At 44.1% G+C, this 21,897-nt stretch overlaps 1 protein-coding gene across 2 annotated transcripts in view; it reads right to left on the reverse strand.

Annotated features, from left to right (window-relative positions):
- DNAJC2 (DnaJ heat shock protein family (Hsp40) member C2) overlaps positions 1–10,200 on the reverse strand; it is a 50,484-nt gene extending 40,284 nt beyond the window's left edge. Inside the window, exon 1 of one of the 2 annotated variants that reach the window (XR_010986618.2) lies at positions 9,948–10,180. Coding sequence is in view for 1 of the 2 variants with exons in the window: in XM_068132619.2 (XP_067988720.1) it covers positions 9,948–10,002 (55 nt within the window). In the remaining variant the exon portion in view is untranslated. Of the gene's footprint in view, positions 1–9,947 lie in introns of both variants that reach the window. The other variant, XM_068132619.2, reaches the window with a different exon arrangement.
- Between the last annotated feature and the right edge of the window lie 11,697 nt (positions 10,201–21,897).

Below are 21,897 nucleotides of genomic sequence, written 5' to 3' on the forward strand. Positions count from 1 at the left end.
AATGGGTTAATGGGGGTAGAAAATAGAATGGCTGCCCAGGAGAATCAGATAGAGGGAGTGAAAAATGGGTTAGAGGGGTTAGAAAACAGTATGGAAGGCAAATTGAGGGACATGAGGGACCAAGCGGAAAGGGAAGTTAAACAAATGGAGCAGCAGATAGAGGGGGTCAGAATGGGGGTAGAAACCAAACTGGATGCTCACAGGGAGGAAATGGAGCAGATGAGGGTGGCATCTGGGCAGGAGATGCAAGTGATGGGAGAGGAGATCAGAAGAGGAGTGAGTGAGGAGGTCGGAGGAGTGCGCGAGGAGGTGAGGCACTGTGAGGAGCACATGGAAAAGGAGGTGAGAAAGGGGACTGTAAAGTTACAAGGGGGCATAGAGGACCTGACGCAGGAGGTGGAACAGCTGACGGAGGGACAAAAAGGACTAACGGAGCAGGTTCAAAGGAACACTGCAGTATTAGGAGGTTTAAAAGCGACACAAAACGACATAAAAAACGACTTAATAGCGACAAAGAGGGAATGTCAGATAGTACGTGAGGGACTGACAACGAGGTTGGACGAGGTGATAGAGGTAATGGAGACGAAGGACCGGCAGGTGAGGACGCACATGGAAACGGTCAAGGTAGCCTTGGAGGACGAGCTTGAGGAGACGTACCGGGGAATAAAAGAGGTGAAGCAGAAATTAGAAAAAGTGGAAGAAGGGGTGAGCGAAATTAAGAAGAGACGGAGAGGGGATAAGAAAGAGATAAAAGAGGAGATAAAAGAATTGGTCCAAAGTCTGTGTTTGGATCGTGATGTGCTCGTTAACCGGATGAGGGATTCGCAGGTGATGGAGGAGAAGCGAAGAGGAAGAGGACCCGGTGTAAGTGGTGACCAATATGGTCGTGCGTATGATGCGCCAGGTGATTTAAGAGGCTTGGGGTTCGAGATGGACCCGGGTGTTCGTGAGAGGCCGTCGGTGAAGTGTGCGACAGGTCTGGTGTGCGAAAGAGGAGGTGTGCAAGAAAGTCCGACTCTGGGGTGTGTGAGGAAAAAGTGCGTGCCAAGGAGTGAGTGTGCTGGCGAGAGTGAGTCGGTCGTAGCGCGTGTGCAAGGGAGCACGTGGAAGCGCGGTGTGTTGAGTGTTACAGAGGGTGTGACGGGAGAGTGTGCGCAGGAGTGTGCGCGAGAAAGGTGTGTGACGGACAGGTGCATGAGGAAAGAGTGCGCTGTCAGAAGTAAGGAAGAGTGTCCACCTGTGGTGAGTGTTACAGAGGGTGTGACGGGAGAGTGTGCGCAGGAGTGTGCGCGAGAAAGGTGTGTGACGGACAGGTGCATGGGGAAAGAGTGCGCTGTCAAGAGTAAGGGTGAGTGCGCTGTCAGGAATGGAGGTGAAAGTAGTGAAAGTGACATGGAGCGTGAGTTAGTTGTGACAGGTGAGCGAGGATGTACACCTGGGATGGAAGGATGCACACCTGGAATGGTAGAGCGTGAGTGGGAATGCACGCTGGAGTTGGTGGTGAGGCACGTGGTTGGGTGTGCGAATGAGAGCACACCTGTGATTGTCACAGAGGAGGTGACTGAGGAGGGGGCGCGAAGAGGTGTTTTGGTGAGGTGTGCGACCAACGAATGTGTGCCAAAGTGTTCGGTGGTCAGGTGTGTGACCAAGTCTGTGAGTGGAATGAGAGTACCTTGGTGTGTAAGGAAAGGTACGACGAGGAGCATGGAGACGGCTGGATGTGTGAGCAAGGAACGGGCTGCGGGGTGTAAGCGTCCAGGTGAAGCATCGACGTTAGACGGGATAGAGTTTAGAACGACTTATAGCCGAATCGGGCCCTCGGTGCGTGCTGGGCCTCGCTTTGGACGGCCGCGTCCGTGCTCCACTAGGCGGAGCTGGCGGCCCGATAGAAAGGGTCGTCATGGCGACCACTTTTTGGTGAGACGTGCCGGCAGGTCGAGATCGGGACATTGGATGGCTCCACGCCGAGGTGGTGCGTGGGATCTCGGCACGGGTAAGCCCCCGCCCCGGCCCCGAATGCGGGACGCATCCAGCCGCCAGCACAAAAGAATCCGCGTTCATTGCTCGGCTTTACGAAGCCGGGCTTTGGACAGGGATTGGCGCACCGAGAGGTATTAGTGAGTAGACTGGGTGATGAGGTTAGTGTTTTGGACCCAAAATTAGAGAAAAACAAAATTTGATGATTGGCAAAGGATTGGCAGTAGTGATTGGCAGATGATGGGCAGTGATTGGCAAATTTTTGATTTGTTGAAATTTGATGTGCAAAATTGGTAGTGAGAGACCCCCGATGTGGTGGGATGGCATCCCTGCCACCCTTCCCATGAGTGGGGCAAAGGAGCACTAGATTATGGGGTGTATGGCAGTGAAAACTAGCCCGGGTGGTTTAGGATATTGGTAGGGATCTAGCGAAGATGACATTAGGTAACGTTAAGGTTAGTTAGTGACTGATACCTGTAGTGGGGACGCAGGTAGATTAGTGTGGATGATAATGACGAGGGAGCGCAATAGTTTAAAGGGACGACTGGGAAGCGAAAGTTTCAGAAGGGAGTAGTTAGCTGAGATGATGCTGTGTGTGTGAGGATTGAACAAGTGTGATTGCACAGGTGTGCAACTGGACAGGTGTGTGGAGCAGTGTATGAGTAGTGAGTGTGTGGATCAGCGCGAATGCGCTTGGGGAGAGAAGGGTGCAGGTGGCACCAGGTGTGAGAGCACAGGGTGCAAGTACAGGTGTGTGGAGAGAGTTGGAGTAAGTGGTATGGAGTGGTGTGCGTGGTGCGAAGGTGTGGATGGGGGAAGAGTGGACCCCTTTCACGAGTACCCGGGGCGGGTAGTGTAAGTGTTAGGTAGAGGGTGCAGGTAAATTGTGGTTGAATATTGGCATTTGTGGTGCGGTTGCAGAATGGTGTTGTGAATGGGTGCATTAGTGTTGTGGAAATGGCTGGGCGTGTAGCCTGTTAGTGTGTGTAGTTGGTTGGGCACTCCACCACTGTGAGGATGTCGGCCAGGTGAGGCCGCAGGTGGGCTCTGGGAGCCGGTAGAGTTGTGGATGGGGCCCGAGGATCCGGAGGATGGACCCGGGTAGCCCAGTGCCAGAGAGGGCACCGAGTGGGGAGAGTGCCAGAGGGCCTTCCCCAGGTAGTTAGGTTAGGGCAAGGAGCAGGTAAGCTCGGAGGCAACTGCAGTGGTGGAGGTGTGCAGGTGGGTAGACCCACTGGGAGAGGTACACGCCGCAGCCCAGAAATTGTGCGAGGGCACCGGGAGATGAATCGGGGGAGTGAGACCCCAAATTGAAGAGCACCACAGTTTGGCCAATGGGAATTGGTTTTTAGAACCCATAGTGTAAGAGGGCCAATGGTTTGGCCGGAGAGAGACCCCGGGTAGTGTAAAGTTGTTAAAGTCGTTTAGGAGATAGTTAGGATTGATGAACCTGTCGCACCATACGCAGCCACTTACCTGTGGTGATGATGATGACTCCACACCTGTGTTTTCTTTGTTTGTGTTGCAGAAATGAGAATTGCTGTTGGATTTGTGAGACGCATCACGACGTGGATGAGACATTGGGGTGATTCCATCTCTCCCTCCCTAGGAGGGACTGATGATGAATTGGTAATGGCAAATTTTGATGTTGAGTTGAAAATGGCAAATTTTGATGAGAGTTGAAAATGGCAAATTTGATTGGTTAGGAGGGAGAGAAGACGAATTTGGTTTATGGGAGGAACGGGGAAGACAGTAGGGATGTTTGTTGATTTGTAAAGTAGATGTTTATGGGTAGTGTTGTGTTTTGTTGATACAGTAAGGGGTAAGGGAGGGGCCATGTAGGTTACCTGGTGGGGGGGGCGTACGGTAGGAACGTACCTGTCTCACCTGGTTCCCATGTGCCCCCAGTGTGCATCACCTTGCATTGCGTGCACTTTTGCGCCCTTACCACCTTGCTCACTTGTCTTCTTTTGTCTCCCACCTCCGAGGATCTGGCTTTGGGGTAGAGAGAGAGGAGAGAGAGGTGCTGGCTACGCAGTTGTGGGCCTGCACTTTCGCTGCTTGTTGCCTGGATCGATACACCATATGGACCGCAATGTTGGTGGCCACCCACAATGGACCGTAGTTCTTTTGCGGCCAAGCACCACCCGGGGATGGACCTATGGGTCAACGGGGCACCTATGCCATACAGGTGAACCACTAATAATTAACACCAAGTGCACCACAAGAAGAGCAAGAGACACCTGCAGGGTTAGGGGTTGTCGAATTTATTTTTATTTCATTGAACAATGGTGACTGCACCGATTGGTGGTGGGGTGGTGCTGTTGATGCTCGGAAAGGGTGCTCTGCACGTTATTAAAGGCCGTCGGCCACAGAGCACTCGTGGGTTGGTGTATCGATGTTGGCAAGCGCGCTCTCTCTATGCATAACATCTGCATGTGTTCCTCCAAAGACAGGTCCTGGATCGTAGTGTAAATATCAGCGTAGTCTTGTAAATAATGCTCCCTACCGGCTGTATGTTTAGTTTGAGGATTCTTTCCGGATTCGGTTATCCTGTGGGTGTGTTTCTGCGAGGAGAAGGGTGCAACGTCGCAGGGGGACATATTTACTCATTTGTGAATATCTATAAAACTGTCGCACTCAGGGTAGAGTTAATAGTAGAGGGAACTACATTGCGTGCCACACTAAAGTAGGTAAAAATTTATCGGGTCGGGACGCCCCGAGGGTAGAGAAGGGTGCAATGTTGCGAATATGGAATTTGACCTCCATATCCGCTTGTAAATATTCCCCTATCTTCTCCGATACTCCCCAACTCTCCCCTTACCCCATTCCCTAGTCCCATTGTCTGTAAACAACACCCATTAGAGCCGATCTTCCCCTTCATTCCCCCATTAAATGTCGTGCCCAGGTCCCCCGCACCACACGTAGACAATTATAGGACATCTTGCTAGTTATTCTTAATCTATGTCAGTTAAGGACTTGTTTCCATTAATTATGACTCTTCGTTGCACCAGAATGTGATGATATGGCACCAGTAGGAGTTTAGGACCTTCCCATACCTCCCCGCATCTCTTCCCATCATCTCAAGCTCCAACAACAACCACAACAACAGCGGCTTTGCGTCCTCACTCCGGCTCGGTTGGCCGCCATTGAACATGTGCTCGACGGGGTTACCCAGAAGGGGGCTCCCTGTCGGCCCCTCGTCAAGGGCGGAACCGGTAACCCCCGCACCCAATGAGAAGCCATGGGCCGATGCCATATGGGGCGGAGCTAACGAGCGAGGGCGTGACTCCCCGCCGGATATACGCGGCCCCGCGCCGGACGTGACGTTAGAGATGCGCCCCGAGCTTGGAAGGACAAGACGCCACCCTCCCGAGCGCTGAGCGACCTCCCCGGCATCTCCACCAAAGTCGCGACCCACGAGCGCTGAGCGACCTCCCCGCATCTGCTGGACACCACCGTACGTGATTCTGTCCCTGAGCCAGGTGCACCTGAGCCATCGACTGCCGCTTTCCTTGCCATCAAATCCCGTGTGAGTCAGCGTTGTCCCGTTTATCTGTGGTCTGTCTAGGGTTAATATAAGAGTGTGTCTAAGTGCCTGTCTTCCTATGATGTCCCTCTCGTCCCTGTAATCTAACCTTTTTCCGTACGAATATACCTGAGAATCGAAACCCTGGTGTCGTATTGTGTCATTATAACCCAGCCGGGTGTCTTCTCTTTCTTATTGAGCCAGCATAGCGCGATTAGTCAACATTCGGGCACAATCGGGTAACGTGTGCAGACGTGGTCATACCATAAAACCGCTCGGGAAATAACATCCAAGCCACGTCAGTAACAATACAATACATCTGTGGAAGACCTACCTCGGTGTAAGACTCAAAGATACAAGAATGAAACAATTCCTTTTTTGACTGAAATGCTTAATTCTGTTATGTAGAATTGTGGATGCATAAAATCAATTACATGCATCATATGTTTGTTGATCTTCTTAAGTTTTCTGCTATTGTACACCGCTCCTTTCCTATGCCATCTCCAGGCAATGCAAATCGTCATTGCGGGCACCGAAGGGGGCTCGGCAGTGACGCACGCTGAAAGGGAGTACTCAGTTTTCACTCTGGTTGTTTGTTTGTTACCTTCGCAAAAGCGGAAGGTTATGTTTTGATCGCTGTGTATTTATTTGTATGTCTGTGTGTGTGTGTGTGTGTATGTTATTCGCATAACTCAAAAAGTATTCAACCGAATTGCATGAAATTTGGTGGGATGATTGGTTATTATACGGGACACATTTGATTAGATTTTGGGAGCAATCGGGTCAAAGGTCAAGGTCAAGGTCACGAAAAGGTCAAAATCTTATTTTTACCATAGCGCGGTCAATTTTTATCCAATTGGCATGCAACTAATGCCAAAATGTTCAGAATTCAATGCCCGATCTTGTTTGTCATAACTCGGTCAATTCTTATCCGATTTGCATGAAATCAGCACCAAACTGTTCACTGTTCTGTTCCCTACACTCCCATGCCAAGTACAGAACAGTAGCTGCGGCGAAGGTATGCGCTCTACCGAGTGCCCGTTCTAGTTTGTTTGTTTGTTTTTGTACACCACACCTTTCCTATGCCATCTCCAGGCGCTGCATAACGTCATTGCCGGGCACCGAATGGGGCTCCGCAATGACGCACGCTGAAAGGGAGTACTCAGTTTTCACTATGGTTGTTTGTTTGTTTGTTTGTTTTTGTACACCGCACCTTTCCTATGCCATCTCCAGGCGCTCCATAACGTCATTGCCGGGCACCGAAGGGGGCTCGGCAGTGATGCACGCTGAAAGGGAGTACTCAGTTTTCACTCTGGTTGTTTGTTTGTTTGTTTATTTGTTTTTGTACACCGCACCTTTCCGATGCCATCCCCAGGTGCTGCATAACGTCATTGCCGGGCACCGAAGGGGGCTCAGCAATGACGCACGCTGAAAGGTAGTACTCAGTTTTCACACTGGTTGTTTTCTTGCTTTCTTTCTTGTTTGTTTTCTTGGTTGTCCGGACGATATCTCAGTCATCCTTTGAGCGAGGAAGCTGAAATTTCGGCACAGTAGTGAGCAAGTCCTTTGTCAAAAACGGTATTTTTTTGTTTTTTGATTAATCAATTAATTGATGAGTTATTTAATTATTAGCGATTAATTAAGTACTTATACATTTCCTTTCTCTTCTGGCCATTATCTCAAGCACCTTTTGAGTTAGGAAGCTGATATTTGGACATGCCAATGACCAGGTGATTTGGCTGCAAAGGCTATTTTTTATTTATTGATTAATCAATTAATCGATTAATTATTTAATTATTTGATTAATGACTAAAAAAAAATTATTTTTTTTTAGTTACAGATTCTGATGAAATGGTGGTGGTTTATGTGTTCTATTAGCGAATTGATTAATTATTTCATTTTTTTATGATTATTATTTATTTTCATTATTAATTATTTATTTATTTTATTTCTCATCTGGGTATATATCTCAGGCACCTTTTGAGCTGGGAAGCTAATATTTGGACATGACAGTGACCAAGTGATGTGGCTATCAAGGATATTTTTGATTTATTGATTAATCACTTAATCGATTCATTATTTATTGATTAATCAATTAATTATTTTTTATTAATGCCTTATTCAATTAAATTTCTAAAATATACATCTTTGGATGAAGCAGTAGTGGTTTAGTTATGCTATTAGCCAATTGATTAAGAAAATATTTTATGATAATCATTTCTTGATTTTAATTATGCAATTAATCAATCAATTATTGTGCACCTCTCCCTCCAAATACAGTCTCGATGAGCTGCACGGTGGTATTGCCGGGCACCGGGGGCTATTTAATTATTTGGCATGGGGGCAGTGTACTTTGAATGTATCTGTACTTGTTCTAGGTTATTTTGTTGGTAGAATTTTTTATTTTTTTTATTGTTGTTTGATTATGCATATTTGTTTATTCCTTGTACTTATTTTGACATTTTGATTAATGTAATTTTATATGATTACTATTATTTTAATATATATTTGTAAGTTTTATGAAATACTTTTGTTATTGTAAACTTGACAAATTTCAGTCTTCGAACTGCCTTGAGTACCAGTTCACTGGTAATTCCCTGTTTGTCGTAAAAAGGCGACAAAAAGGGTTGGCGGCAGGAAGGGCATCCGGCCGTAAAACATTGCTTCAAAAAGGGGACCGAAAAACAACAACAACCACGGTCCCCGAAAAAGGCCAACCCCCGCTTGCGGGGAAAAAATGGCCTCTAAAGGTGGAACTGCCTTGTCCAGTGTTTTAATTATTTCAATAAACCGAAATGAATGAATGAATGAATGACATCATTGACCACCTCAGTGATAGCAACTTGAAGAGTAGAACAGCACTCAGTAGAGCACGTACCTCCACCAGGCTGAACAGTTTACTACATGTGAAGTCACTCATAAAAGCGTGTCGCGATTATTTTCTTTCATGTACTCTGTATGTTGCAGAGTGTATTCATATTTGTGATGAATCACAGTCAATCTTACATGTATCGAAAATACGATTCTTATAAAATTGCACTCAGGATGCAATGGGTATGTTTTGACATCTATAACTATAAATGTCAAGCTGTCTGTGCGTTACCTGCACACTCTTACACCTCTGGATGGATTTGGACCAAATTTGTCAGAGGTAAAAGTTTGCGCCGGCCAGGTTTTAGCGGAGTTAGCAGCTCCTTCGGCCGCCGGGTAAAATAATGGGGTATACCTCCTTGCTGTTGTAGTTGGTTTGAATACCGCCACCTTAGGTGAAGTCGAGCGCTGCAACATTGATTTTATTTACCTGGACAACTGCCTGACTGTCATCTTCTGTGTTTATTTTCACCACCATCATGGCGAGATTTTCCCATCACTTGGGACAGATACGTTTGCTTGTTGTCAATAAAACTCTCTCTGCAAAGTATGACAGGAAGTAGCACTCTAGATGTGCCAAGAATCTCGTCCCACTTCCCTCCAAATCTCAAGATGGATCGATGCCCGTGGTATCTCATAGTCCAAGCTCTATCACCTGTAACCACCACTCTGGTGCTTATTGAGTGGGAGAGGGGGGTGGGAGGTTGTTATTGCGACTGTCTGGGGAGAGGGGTCACCGGGGCGCACCCTCCCCCCTGCAAGGGCGGCACCGTGGCTCCCTCCCCTCGCCCCCCCCCCCCAAGAGGGCTTCACCGTGGCTCCCCCCGCGCGCGCGCGCGTTACCGTGGCTCCCTCCCCTCGCCCCCCCCCCCCCCAAGAGGGCTTCACCGTGGCTCCCCCCGCGCGCGCGCGTTACCGTGGCTCCCTCCCCTCGCCCCCCCCCCCCCCAAGAGGGCTTCACCGTGGCTCCTCCCCCCCGCGAGGGCGTCAAGGTGTTCAGAGGGGGAGGGAGGTGGTGTTATGATGTAATGTACTGCATATCAAACCAGATAATTACATACCGTGCAGGCAACATGAACATTAGGACAGTAAATCACTGATCCATTCTCAAAGTCTGTCTGTTCATTGACAAACAGGTGACACAAACGTAGGGAGCGATAAACCCCAGGAGCCCCCAGGAGCCCAAACCCCGGGTTATTTAAATAATAAAATGAGTTAACTTACATTCCCTACAAGAAACTTCGACGCAGTGAGTAAGCCATTACACCCATCAAGCACATCAAGTCCATCAAGCCTGCGCAAATGTTGCTAACTCATGGTTAAGGTTGTTTGTCCTGCTCTACCCTTTTGAAATGCTTAATATCAAGCAAGGAATGGGCACGTCGTCGCACGTACTATTTTTAAAATCTCCGGTATGACTTGGACAGTGCGAGGTTCGAACCCCCACGCCCCCAGACGAAGACACGATGCTCCAACCATTACACCACCACCGCCTCTTTGTTTGTACCAACCATATGACACGTCCGTTGTGTTTCAAACAAACAACTCGTCCGTAACGCAGGATCCTTACCGCTCTTGTGACAGAAAACTTCACTCATCGCGCTCGCCTCGCCGTCGGGTAGCATAACGGGCCGGTCAGGGACGGACCCGGGGACAGGCAAACGGGCAAAGCGAGCACAACAGCGAGACAACGGGTGTGAGTGACACTTCGGGTGGTTGTGAGAGACTTTGGGTTGTTGCTAAATGCAATTTTAGCCGCCAGAGCCGCACGGCCTACTCGACTAACGAGGATCAACCCGGCTCAAAAGACCACGTTGAGTGGAACCGGAGGTGGAATTTTAAAAGTAAAATTTCATAAACTACACCGCATGCGAGCTTTAAACACTGTATTATTTAATGTTTGTACAAAACATTCGGTTTACGATTCATTTAAACATAAACTTTGAGCACACAAATTAAAGCATATCAGCCCTAATATTGGCAATTTAACGCTATACACCACTCCGATTATTCCTATCCCTGTTTTAATTTCGTCGCCTTTTGTTTGGAGAAATAAATTTCATGAAAGCGAAAATAGAACGTTATTCCAAAGTTTCCAAATTTGAATTCTCGAATGTTCCAAAATGAATCGTGTACCCGATTTTCACGTTCTCCAGCCATTCACACCCAACAGTTTTTTTATACAGCCCTTCCAGAGCGTGAACAGTCGTGACGTCACTCATTGCTCCTCTCACTAAACGTGATTGACGGACAGCGGGGGTGTGTTCCATCCCATTACCAAGTTTTTTGTGGAGCGCTGCCGCTGGCCAAGTGGTTTAAGCACTCAAGCAAACCCTCCATTCCAATTGGTTAAAAAGGAAGGTTGCCTTGGCAAGCGATAGCAAGCTGATTGGTAATGGAACACACGCCAGCGAGCAGCTAGCGTGCTATCGCTTTCTTTATCAATCACTTTGCAAAACGGTCTCCTAGCCGCTCGGCTAGTGGTGCAAGCGATTAAGAGAGGTGCTTCGTTATATTAGCAAAAATGGCCGCCATAGTCGGATTCAAAACGATAATACAACCATGCAAGGCACCATTTCGTTGCCTATACACCGCCCTAAAAAGGGAGAATTTTCCACAGAACCCTGTTCTGTGAGTTCTGCTAGTATTATTGAAACGTGCATTTCATACTTTTATTGTTACTTCTGCTTTTCAACCTCATTCTTCAAGATCCCCGACCATGCAACCCCAATCCTGAAAATGCAAAATGCTAGGGTCCATCGATAAGCTTGGCAGGCGGCTCCTTCTGACTCCCCATTTTTTCATCTTTCTTCATCATCATCATTATCATCATAACATATGGGATAAAGGAGAGTCCTGTAGCTCCCGGACACGTCCTACAAACTTTACTACAATTATGAAAACATGCATGAAGGTTCATGGTAGTTTGAATCTTTCCCCCGCCCAATGCTTGTCAAGGCTGGTTTTGAAAGTCTGGATAGAGGAGGCTTCCACAGTATTTTGTGGAAGATTATTCCAATCATCCACTATCCGATGTGCAAATAACTGGACCTGACTTCTCGGTGCCTCCTTTCTTTGAAGATCTTCAAGGAATGTCCTATGGAGTTTATGTTGTGCTATTGGGTAAAGAAGTCGTCTGGGTCCAATTTAACTGTTCCGTGTAAGATCTGATACACCAGGATCATGTTCCCTTTTCTTCTGCGGTATAGCAGGGAATACATGTTCAGTTCATCAAGCCTCTGTTGGTAGCTGAGATGGCAATTACCGGTGATGCGTTTGGTGGTCTTCTCTGCACCCTTTCAACCTTGTCAGCATCTAGTTTGAACCTCTGATGACACAGGTATAATCCTTGTCAGCAACTAGTTTGGACCTCTGATGCCACAGGTATAATTACCATACTGCAGGTGGGGATGAGCAAGAGTCTCAAACAGCAGAGGGAGGGTCCTGATGTTCAAGTGGACGAAGGTCCTTTTAACAATTCCGAGGATTTGGTATGCCCTGCTGACAACAAGTGAGATATGATGGTGAAAATTCAGCATTGTTGTCCATAACTGCTCCTATGATGATGTCGAGTCTCCTCGGGCAATGATGGCATTGCCTTTCTATGGCAGGTACACACGGGTAAGTGTGTGGTATAGACGGGGGGTCGCCACTCCTCTCCGTCGCTCTGTTGGACGTTGGGGAATTCACCCTCTTCTGCCTGTGCTGTTGGAGTCGACTGGACTCTCATCCACCAGATGTGCAGGGCCATCTGCCATTTAAACCACATGGCTGCGGAGCGTTACCCTGGTAAGGGGGGCTGACAGGTACTACACCTTGCCCACAGGTGAACTGCGGTTATGCAAGGCAGGGGCACCCATCTCCCTGAAGTATCAGAAGACACCCGCATACCCAGTCACCCGCAACTGCTCCTAAGTCCTTTTCTGTAGCCGTACTCTGGAATTTAGTTCCTCACATTGTGTACCTGACATTATAATTACTCCTGCCTATATAGAGGGTCTTACATTTTGACTCATTGAAAGGGAGTTGCCATCTGTCAGCCCAAGCTTCCACTCTGTCCAGGTCTGCTTGGAGAGCTTCTTTGTCTGCAGCATCACTTAGGGTCTATAGATTTTCGTGTCATGCAATAATATTTGTACCCTTGCCTGCACTTTCGATGGTAGGTCATTAATGAAGACTGCAAACAATGTCAGCCTGAGCACACTTCCTTGCGGTATTCTGCTATGTACCGGAATCCAGGGAGATGCAGCTCCATTGACTGACGCGTTGGACCCTGTCATTCAAAAAGGTGCAAATCCAGGCTAAGATCTGTCCTTGGATTCCATAGGCGGTCAGTTGCACGAGTAGCCTCTCAGGTGGAACACTCGAATGCACGTCTAAAGTCAAGGTAGTCATCGATAGGCTTCTGCTTGACTAGCAGTTTAGTCCATTCATTTGAAACGATGAGTAGCTGGGTAGTACAGGATTTGCCAAGTGTGAAACCGTGCTGGCAGGTAGTCAACAGATTGTTGACTTCCATATACTCCATTGCAGCATCCCACACAAAACTTTCCAGGTTTTTCCCTACCACTGATGTAAGGCTAATAGGTCTGCAGTTAGCCTTCTGTTTGCTACCTTTCTTGTCGATTGATGTTATGTTTGTTTTCTTCCATGCTTCTGGTAAGATCCCTCTCTCAAGTGATTTATTAAAAGTTAGTGTTAGTGGAAGTGCGATGGAGCTTTCAGTTTCTTTCAGTAGTCGTAGATGGATATTATCTGGACCAGCTGACCTACTACTCTTCAGTCTTCTGAACCTCCTTTCAAAGCTGTCTGCTGCTATGATATTGTTGCGGATCTCAAACGCCGGCCTTCCCCTTACCAAGGGGGGATTAATCCCCTTGTCTTTTATCTAGCCGACGCGATCCGGGGCTATGACGTTCCTTCCGGTCAGCGCTGAATAGGGTGGTAGGCCGAATTATTCCAATTACCTAATTACCAGTGCCTCCCAGGAAGCAAGGAAATAACCCCGCCCGAACCACGGTTTTAATGGAAACGCCGAGTGATAGCGAGCCGCGATTCGGGCCGTTAACAGGTACTAAACCCGATCTGAGCGGTTGTAATCGTGTCACGCTTACCCAATGGAAGAAAAGACTGATACGGTCGAATTAAGAAGAAAGGAAGAACAGATTGGTTTATTAATTATTTACACAGGAAGAAGGAGAAGTGCACACAGTGAAGCCTTAAAACCAGTCTTAACTTATCCCCTGGACAAACGGGCCCGCACACACACACACTCACACAGGGATGTAGAAGGTTGGGGTTGAAGGTCCAGGGATGATGTCCACAGCTCGTTCTCCGGGTCCCCGACTCGTACCGCAAAGAAGATGGTAGGATGGACGGCAGGCGCTCCCCGCGTGTCGTTGGCGCGGATCGGACAATTATCGGGGAAAGGTGAGCTAGGCTGGGCGGTTATTTCACGGCTTAGCCGCGTACGTAATAAACGAACCGGCTGGGCGGTTATACTGGCGGTCTCGGCCGCGTGCGTAATAGAAATACCGGCACTTTATATGCGCTCCCAGCAAGCCCAAAGCCAAATCCTCAACGAGTCCTTGCAATCAGTCAGTATAACAGCGCCTCTCCCAACCAGTCCTCAACAATGGCGCTTTCCCACATGAAGTCCTCGAGCCCTTGCACAATCAAAGTCCCCCCAGCGAGTCCTTTCACCAATGCCAAACGTGACAGTCCTCTTGGTAAAGCGCATATACTCTCAAGTCCTCTGGAAGGGCTTTGCGTGCGCGTTTATATAGCGCCGCCCAGCGAACCCTCTGGAATTTGCCGGCCACGCACTTACCACGCCCCTTAAGCCATGCCCATCGAGCTCTGGTTGGTTGTTGTCTCTTACCGGCTCCGCACTTGACGTGCTGCTTGACGTGGCCACACCCCCCGACCTCGCGCTCCGCCCCCTTTTCCAGGCCTACCTCGTGGCATTTGGCTGGTTTGAGGTTTGAGCATCCCAATGCGAGGGGCAATAGGGCGCCGATTGGATGGTGCGCAATGGGGAATGGGGCGCAGACTGAATGGTGGCCAACGAGGTCGATTGGAGGGTGGGCTGCAAAATGAACGGGGCCTACTCTTATTTATTTCTTTACACAACGCAGGTATCACTATTGGAAATGTCCTTATCTCACATATACTATGACATAACTAATGTTCTAAGGTGGCCTACGTGTTGCATGTGGACTAACTATGGGGGCAAAACCTTTAACCTTTATTAATCATATATGTACACTTTCTCAGAACCGCAACAATATTGTTCAGGTTTGATCCATCATGTATGTGTGTCAATATAGACAGGTTGTGGAGATCTTCATGGGTGAACACACTCCTGAAGTGGTTTTTAAGAGTCCCTGTTTTCTCTTAATTTGTCGTGGTAAGTGAAACATCCTTCACAAGTTTTTCCAACTCCCTCTCTCCTCTTTGCTTTGCAATATTAACGTACCTCCAGAAGCCTTTTGGGTTGTCTCCAAGGCTGTCAACAAGCTCTTCTTCAAACTTGATGCTTAATGATCGAGTTCGAGTGGTAGCTCTCACTCTCAGTACATTGTATCCTCCGTCTCTTACCGCCTCATGAGCCAAGCCTTTCTCTATAGCTTGTCCCAATCTACATCAGACTCCAACAATGTCTTCTGCAGAGTTATATATAGACTTTCAGTTGGCGCGGGGAGTTCAGTGGTGCAGTGCAGGCCGTTAGGGGGCGGGGCCGTTAGGGGGCGGGGCCGTTAGGGGGCGGGGCCGTCAGGGGGCGGGGCCGTTAGGGGGCGGGGCCGTCAGGGGGCGGGGGCGTCAGGGGGCGGGGGCGTCAGGGGGCGGGGGCGTCAGGGGGCGGGGGCGTTAGAGGGCGGGGTACGCGTCACTGCGCAGCATTAGGGGGCGGGGCACTTGTGTTCCAATCACGCACCGTCATGGACCGGAACCCAAATGAGCGCACGCATGTGTCCAGGCGTTTGATTTCCCCGAAGACAGAGCGAGCGATTTATATCCATTTTAGGGCCTTCTTGCCCTATAGTGGACAGCCTTGCATCTTCTTACACAAAATTATATTTTGTCGTTATATTTGCGTCTCTGACGTCATACCCTTGTCTGTGTTGCTGAATTGATATTTTACCCTCAAATTTATGTAATTATGGTTTTGATTTGATTTGATGCACCATTGCTTTTGGTGCACCAAGCCATTGCTTTCCCAGCAGTGTTTGTCTGTGATGTATCCGTTTAAATGCTGGGAATGTTCCAAGCAAGGAAGCAGCACGCACCATTTTTAAAGTCTTTGGTATGACATGCGTGTTTTGAACATGTTCGGAATCAGTGGAACATGGGACAATGGGACATGTCAACAGTTTGGAGGAGAGCGTGGCAAGGTCTTTCATTCCACACCTCGTCCCACATCTTCCTTTACTTATGTTCACCCTGCGGGTTCAAATTCACGAAAAACGTTCTTGTAGTTCAAATCTCCAAAAAGCATTCTCGGATTCCAAATCCCCCCCCCCCCCCCCCAAAAATGTTATAGTGCTTCATATTCTCCAAAAACGTTTTTCTAGTTCACACCCCCTAAAAACGTTATCTTGGTGCAAATCCCCGACTCATATCAACTTGATTCATAACCCCAAAAATCGTTCTCCTGGTTCAACTTACCGAAAACCTTTATATTGGTTGAAATCCCAGACAAATGATCCCTTGTTCCATAAAACCGTAAATATTCGCCTTGTTCAAATCCTTGAAAAACATTCTCCTGGTTAAATCCTCAAAAAGAGTATTTTGGTTCATAATCCCAGAAAAACGTTCTTCTGGATGATCCTCCAAAAGAGTATTTTGGTTAATAATCCTGAAAAACGTTCTCCTGGTTAAATCTTCAAAAGAGTATTTTGGTTCATAATCCCAGAAAAACGTTCTTCTGGATAATCCTCAAAAAGAATATTTTGGGTCATAATCCTGAAAAATGTTCTTCTGGTTAAATCTTTTAAAGAAGTATTTTGGTTCATAATCCTGAAAAACGTTCTCCTGGTTAAACCCTTTAAAAGAGTATTTTGGTTCATAATCCTGAAAAACGTTCTCCTGGTTCAATCCTTAAAAGAGTATTTTGGTTCATAATTCTTTAAAATGTTCTCCCAGTTATATCTTCAAAAAGAGTATTTTGGTTCATAATTCTGAAAAATGTTCTCCTGGTTAAATCTTCAAAAAGAGTATTTTGGTTCATAATCCTGAAAAACGTTCTCCTGGTTAAATCCTTTAAAGAGTATTTTGGTTCATAATCCTGAAAAACGTTCTCCTGGTGAAATCTTCAAAAAGAGTATTTTGATTCATAATTCTGAAAACTGTTCTCCTGGTTAAATCCTTTAAAGAGTATTTTGGTTCATAATCCTGAAAAACGTTCTCCTGGTGAAATCTTCAAAAAGAGTATTTTGGTTAATAATCCTGAAAAACGTTCTCCTGGTTAAATCTTCAAAAGAGTATTTTGGTTCATAATCCCAGAAAAACGTTCTTCTGGATAATCCTCAAAAAGAATATTTTGGGTCATAATCCTGAAAAATGTTCTTCTGGTTAAATCTTTTAAAGAAGTATTTTGGTTCATAATCCTGAAAAACGTTCTCCTGGTTAAACCCTTTAAAAGAGTATTTTGGTTCATAATCCTGAAAAACGTTCTCCTGGTTCAATCCTTAAAAGAGTATTTTGGTTCATAATTCTTTAAAATGTTCTCCCAGTTATATCTTCAAAAAGAGTATTTTGGTTCATAATTCTGAAAAATGTTCTCCTGGTTAAATCTTCAAAAAGAGTATTTTGGTTCATAATCCTGAAAAACGTTCTCCTGGTTAAATCCTTTAAAGAGTATTTTGGTTCATAATCCTGAAAAACGTTCTCCTGGTGAAATCTTCAAAAAGAGTATTTTGATTCATAATTCTGAAAACTGTTCTCCTGGTTAAATCCTTTAAAGAGTATTTTGGTTCATAATCCTGAAAAACGTTCTCCTGGTGAAATCTTCAAAAAGAGTATTTTGGTTAATAATCCTGAAAAACGTTCTCCTGGTTAAATCTTCAAAAGAGCATTTTGGTTCATAATCCCAGAAAAACGTTCTTCTGGATAATCCTCAAAAATAATATTTTGGGTCATAATCCTGAAAAATGTTCTTCTGGTTAAATCTTTTAAAGAAGTATTTTGGTTCATAATCCTGAAAAACGTTCTCCTGGTTAAACCCTTTAAAAGAGTATTTTGGTTCATAATCCTGAAAAACGTTCTCCTGGTTCAATCCTTTAAAGAGTATTTTGGTTCATAATTCTGAAAACTGTTCTCCTGGTTAAATCCTTTAAAGAGTATTTTGGTTCATAATCCTGAAAAATGTTCTCCTGGTTAAATCCTTAAAAGCGTATTTTGGTTCATAATTCTGAAAAATGTTCTCCTGGTTAAATCTTCAAAAAGCGTATTTTGGTTCATAATCCTGAAAAATGTTCTCCTGGTTAAATCCTTTAAAAGAGTATTTTGGTGCATAATTCGGAAAACTGTTCTCCTGGTTAAATCTTCAAAAAGAGTATTTTGGTTCATAATCCTGAAAAATGTTCTCCTGGTTAAATCCTTTAAAAGAGTATTTTGGTGCATAATTCTGAAAACTGTTCTCCTGGTTAAATCCTTTAAAGAGTATTTTGGTGCATAATTCTGAAAACTGTTCTCCTGGTTAAATCCTTTAAAGAGTATTTTGGGTCATAATCCTGAAAAACCTTCTCCTGGTTAAATCCTTTAAAGCATATTTTGGTTCATAATTCTGAAAAATGTTCTCCTGGTTAAATCTTCAAAAAGAGTATTTTGGTTCATAATCCTGAAAAACGTTCCCCTGGTTAAATCCTTCAAAGAGTATTTTGGTTCATAATCCTGAAAAACGTTCCCCTGGTTAAATCCTTCAAAGAGTATTTTGGTTCATAATCCTGAAAAACGTTCCCCTGGTTAAATCCTTCAAAGAGTATTTTGGTTCATAATCCTGAAAAACGTTCTCCTGGGTAAATCCTTCAAAGAGTATTTTGGTTCATAATCCTGAAAAACGTTCCCCTGGTTAAATCCTTCAAAGAGTATTTTGGTTCATAATTCTGAAAAACGTTCTCCTGGTTAAATCCTTAAAAGAGTATTTTGGTTCATAATCCTGAAAAACGTTCTCCTGGTTAAATCCTTTAAAGCGTATTTTGGTTTATAATCCTGAAAAACGTTCCCCTGGTTAAATCCTTCAAAGAGTATTTTGGTTCATAATCCTGAAAAACGTTCCCCTGGTTAAATCCTTTAAAGAGTATTTTGGTTCATAATCCTGAAAAACGTTCCCCTAGTTAAATCCTTCAAAGAGTATTTTGGTTCATAATCCTGAAAAACGTTCCCCTGGTTAAATCCTTCAAAGAGTATTTTGGTTCATAATCCTGAAAAACGTTCTCCTGGTTAAATCCTTCAAAGAGTATTTTGGTTCATAATTCTGAAAAACGTTCCCCTGGTTAAATCCTTAAAAGAGTATTTTGGTTCATAATCCTGAAAAACGTTCCCCTGGTTAAATCCTTCAAAGAGTATTTTGGTTTATAATCCTGAAAAACGTTACCCTGGTTAAATCCTTTAAAGAGTATTTTGGTTCATAATCCTGAAAAACGTTCCCCTGGTTAAATCCTTTAAAGAGTATTTTGGTTCATAATTCTGAAAAACGTTCTCCTGGTTAAATCCTTTAAAGAGTATTTTGGTTCATAATCCTGAAAAACGTTCCCCTGGTTAAATCCTTTAAAGAGTATTTTGGTTCATAATCCTGAAAAACGTTCCCCTGGTTAAATCCTTCAAAGAGTATTTTGGTTCATAATCCTGAAAAACGTTCCCCTGGTTAAATCCTTCAAAGAGTATTTTGGTTCATAATCCTGAAAAACGTTCTCCTGGTTAAATCCTTAAAAGAGTATTTTGGTTCATAATTCTGAAAAACGTTCCCCTGGTTAAATCCTTAAAAGAGTATTTTGGTTCATAATCCTGAAAAACGTTCCCCTGGTTAAATCCTTCAAAGAGTATTTTGGTTTATAATCCTGAAACACGTTCTCCTGCTTAAATCCTTTAAAGAGTATTTTGGTTCATAATCCTGAAAAACGTTCCCCTGGTTAAATCCTTTAAAGAGTATTTTGGTTCATAATTCTGAAAAACGTTCTCCTGGTTAAATCCTTTAAAGCGTATTTTGGTTTATAATCCTGAAAAACGTTCCCCTGGTTAAATCCTTCAAAGAGTATTTTGGTTCATAATCCTGAAAAACGTTCCCCTGGTTAAATCCTTCAAAGAGTATTTTGGTTCATAATCCTGAAAAACGTTCTCCTGGTTAAATCCTTTAAAGAGTATTTTGGTTCATAATCCTGAAAAACGTTCCCCTGGTTAAATCCTTCAAAGAGTATTTTGGTTCATAATCCTGAAAAACGTTCCCCTGGTTAAATCCTTCAAAGAGTATTTTGGTTCATAATCCTGAAAAACGTTCTCCTGGTTAAATCCTTAAAAGAGTATTTTGGTTCATAATTCTGAAAAACGTTCTCCTGGTTAAATCCTTAAAAGAGTATTTTGGTTCATAATCCTGAAAAACGTTCCCCTGGTTAAATCCTTCAAAGAGTATTTTGGTTCATAATCCTGAAAAACGTTCTCCTGGTTAAATCCTTCAAAGAGTATTTTGGTTCATAATCCTGAAAAACGTTCCCCTGGTTAAATCCTTCAAAGAGTATTTTGGTTCATAATCCTGAAAAACGTTCCCCTGGTTAAATCCTTCAAAGAGTATTTTGGTTCATAATCCTGAAAAACGTTCTCCTGGTTAAATCCTTAAAAGAGTATTTTGGTTCATAATCCTGAAAAACGTTCTCCTGGTTAAATCCTTAAAAGAGTATTTTGGTTCATAATCCTGAAAAACGTTCCCCTGGTTAAATCCTTCAAAGATTATTTTGGTTTATAATCCTGAAAAACGTTCTCCTGGTTAAATCCTTTAAAGAGTATTTTGGTTCATAATCCTGAAAAACGTTCCCCTGGTTAAATCCTTTAAAGAGTATTTTGGTTCATAATCCTGAAAAACGTTCCCCTGGTTAAATCCTTTAAAGAGTATTTTGGTTCATAATTCTGAAAAACGTTCTCCTGGTTAAATCCTTTAAAGAGTATTTTGGTTCATAATTCTGAAAAACGTTCCCCTGGTTAAATCCTTTAAAGAGTATTTTGGTTCATAATTCTGAAAAACGTTCCCCTGGTTAAATCCTTTAAAGAGTATTTTGGTTCATAATCCTGAAAAACGTTCCCCTGGTTAAATCCTTCAAAGAGTATTTTGGTTTATAATCCTGAAAAACGTTCCCCTGGTTAAATCCTTTAAAGAGTATTTTGGTTCATAATTCTGAAAAACGTTCCCCTGGTTAAATCCTTTAAAGAGTATTTTGGTTCATAATCCTGAAAAACGTTCCCCTGGTTAAATCCTTCAAAGAGTATTTTGGTTTATAATCCTGAAAAACGTTCCCCTGGTTAAATCCTTAAAAGAGTATTTTGGTTCATAATCCTGAAAAACGTTCCCCTGGTTAAATCCTTTAAAGAGTATTTTGGTTCATAATTCTGAAAAACGTTCTCCTGGTTAAATCCTTTAAAGAGTATTTTGGTTCATAATCCTGAAAAACGTTCTCCTGGTTAAATCCTTTAAAGAGTATTTTGGTTCATAATCCTGAAAAACGTTCTCCTGGTTCAATCCTTCAAAGAGTATTTTGGTTCATAATCCTGAAAAACGTTCCCCTGGTTAAATCCTTAAAAGAGTATTTTGGTTTATAATGCTGAAAAATGTTCTCCTGGTTAAATCCTTTAAAGAGTATTTTGGTTTATAATCCTGAAAAACGTTCCCCTGGTTAAATCCTTCAAAGAGTATTTTGGTTCATAATCCTGAAAAACGTTCTCCTGGTTAAATCCTTAAAAGAGTATTTTGGTTCATAATTCTGAAAAACGTTCTCCTGGTTAAATCCTTAAAAGAGTATTTTGGTTCATAATCCTGAAAAACGTTCTCCTGGTTAAATCCTTAAAAGAGTATTTTGGTTCATAATCCTGAAAAACGTTCCCCTGGTTAAATCCTTAAAAGAGTATTTTGGTTCATAATCCTGAAAAATGTTCTCCTGGTTAAATCCTTAAAAGAGTATTTTGGTTCATAATCCTGAAAAACGTTCTCCTGGTTAAATCCTTAAAAGAGTATTTTGGTTCATAATCCTGAAAAACGTTCTCCTGGTTAAATCCTTAAAAGAGTATTTTGGTTCATAATCCTGAAAAATGTTCTCCTGGTTAAATCCTTTAAAGCGTATTTTGGTTCATAATTCTGAAAAACGTTCCACTGGTTAAATCCTTTAAAGAATATTTTGGTTCATAATCCTGAAAAACGTTCCCCTGGTTAAATCCTTTAAAGAGTATTTTGGTTCATAATTCTGAAAAACGTTCTCCTGGTTAAATCCTTTAAAGAGTATTTTGGTTCATAATCCTGAAAAACGTTCTCCTGGTTA

The sequence above is a fragment of the Myxine glutinosa genome, chromosome 12 (assembly GCF_964187855.1).
Source record: "Myxine glutinosa chromosome 12, kmMyxGlut1.1, whole genome shotgun sequence".
Classification (NCBI taxonomy): Eukaryota; Metazoa; Chordata; class Myxini; order Myxiniformes; family Myxinidae; genus Myxine; species Myxine glutinosa.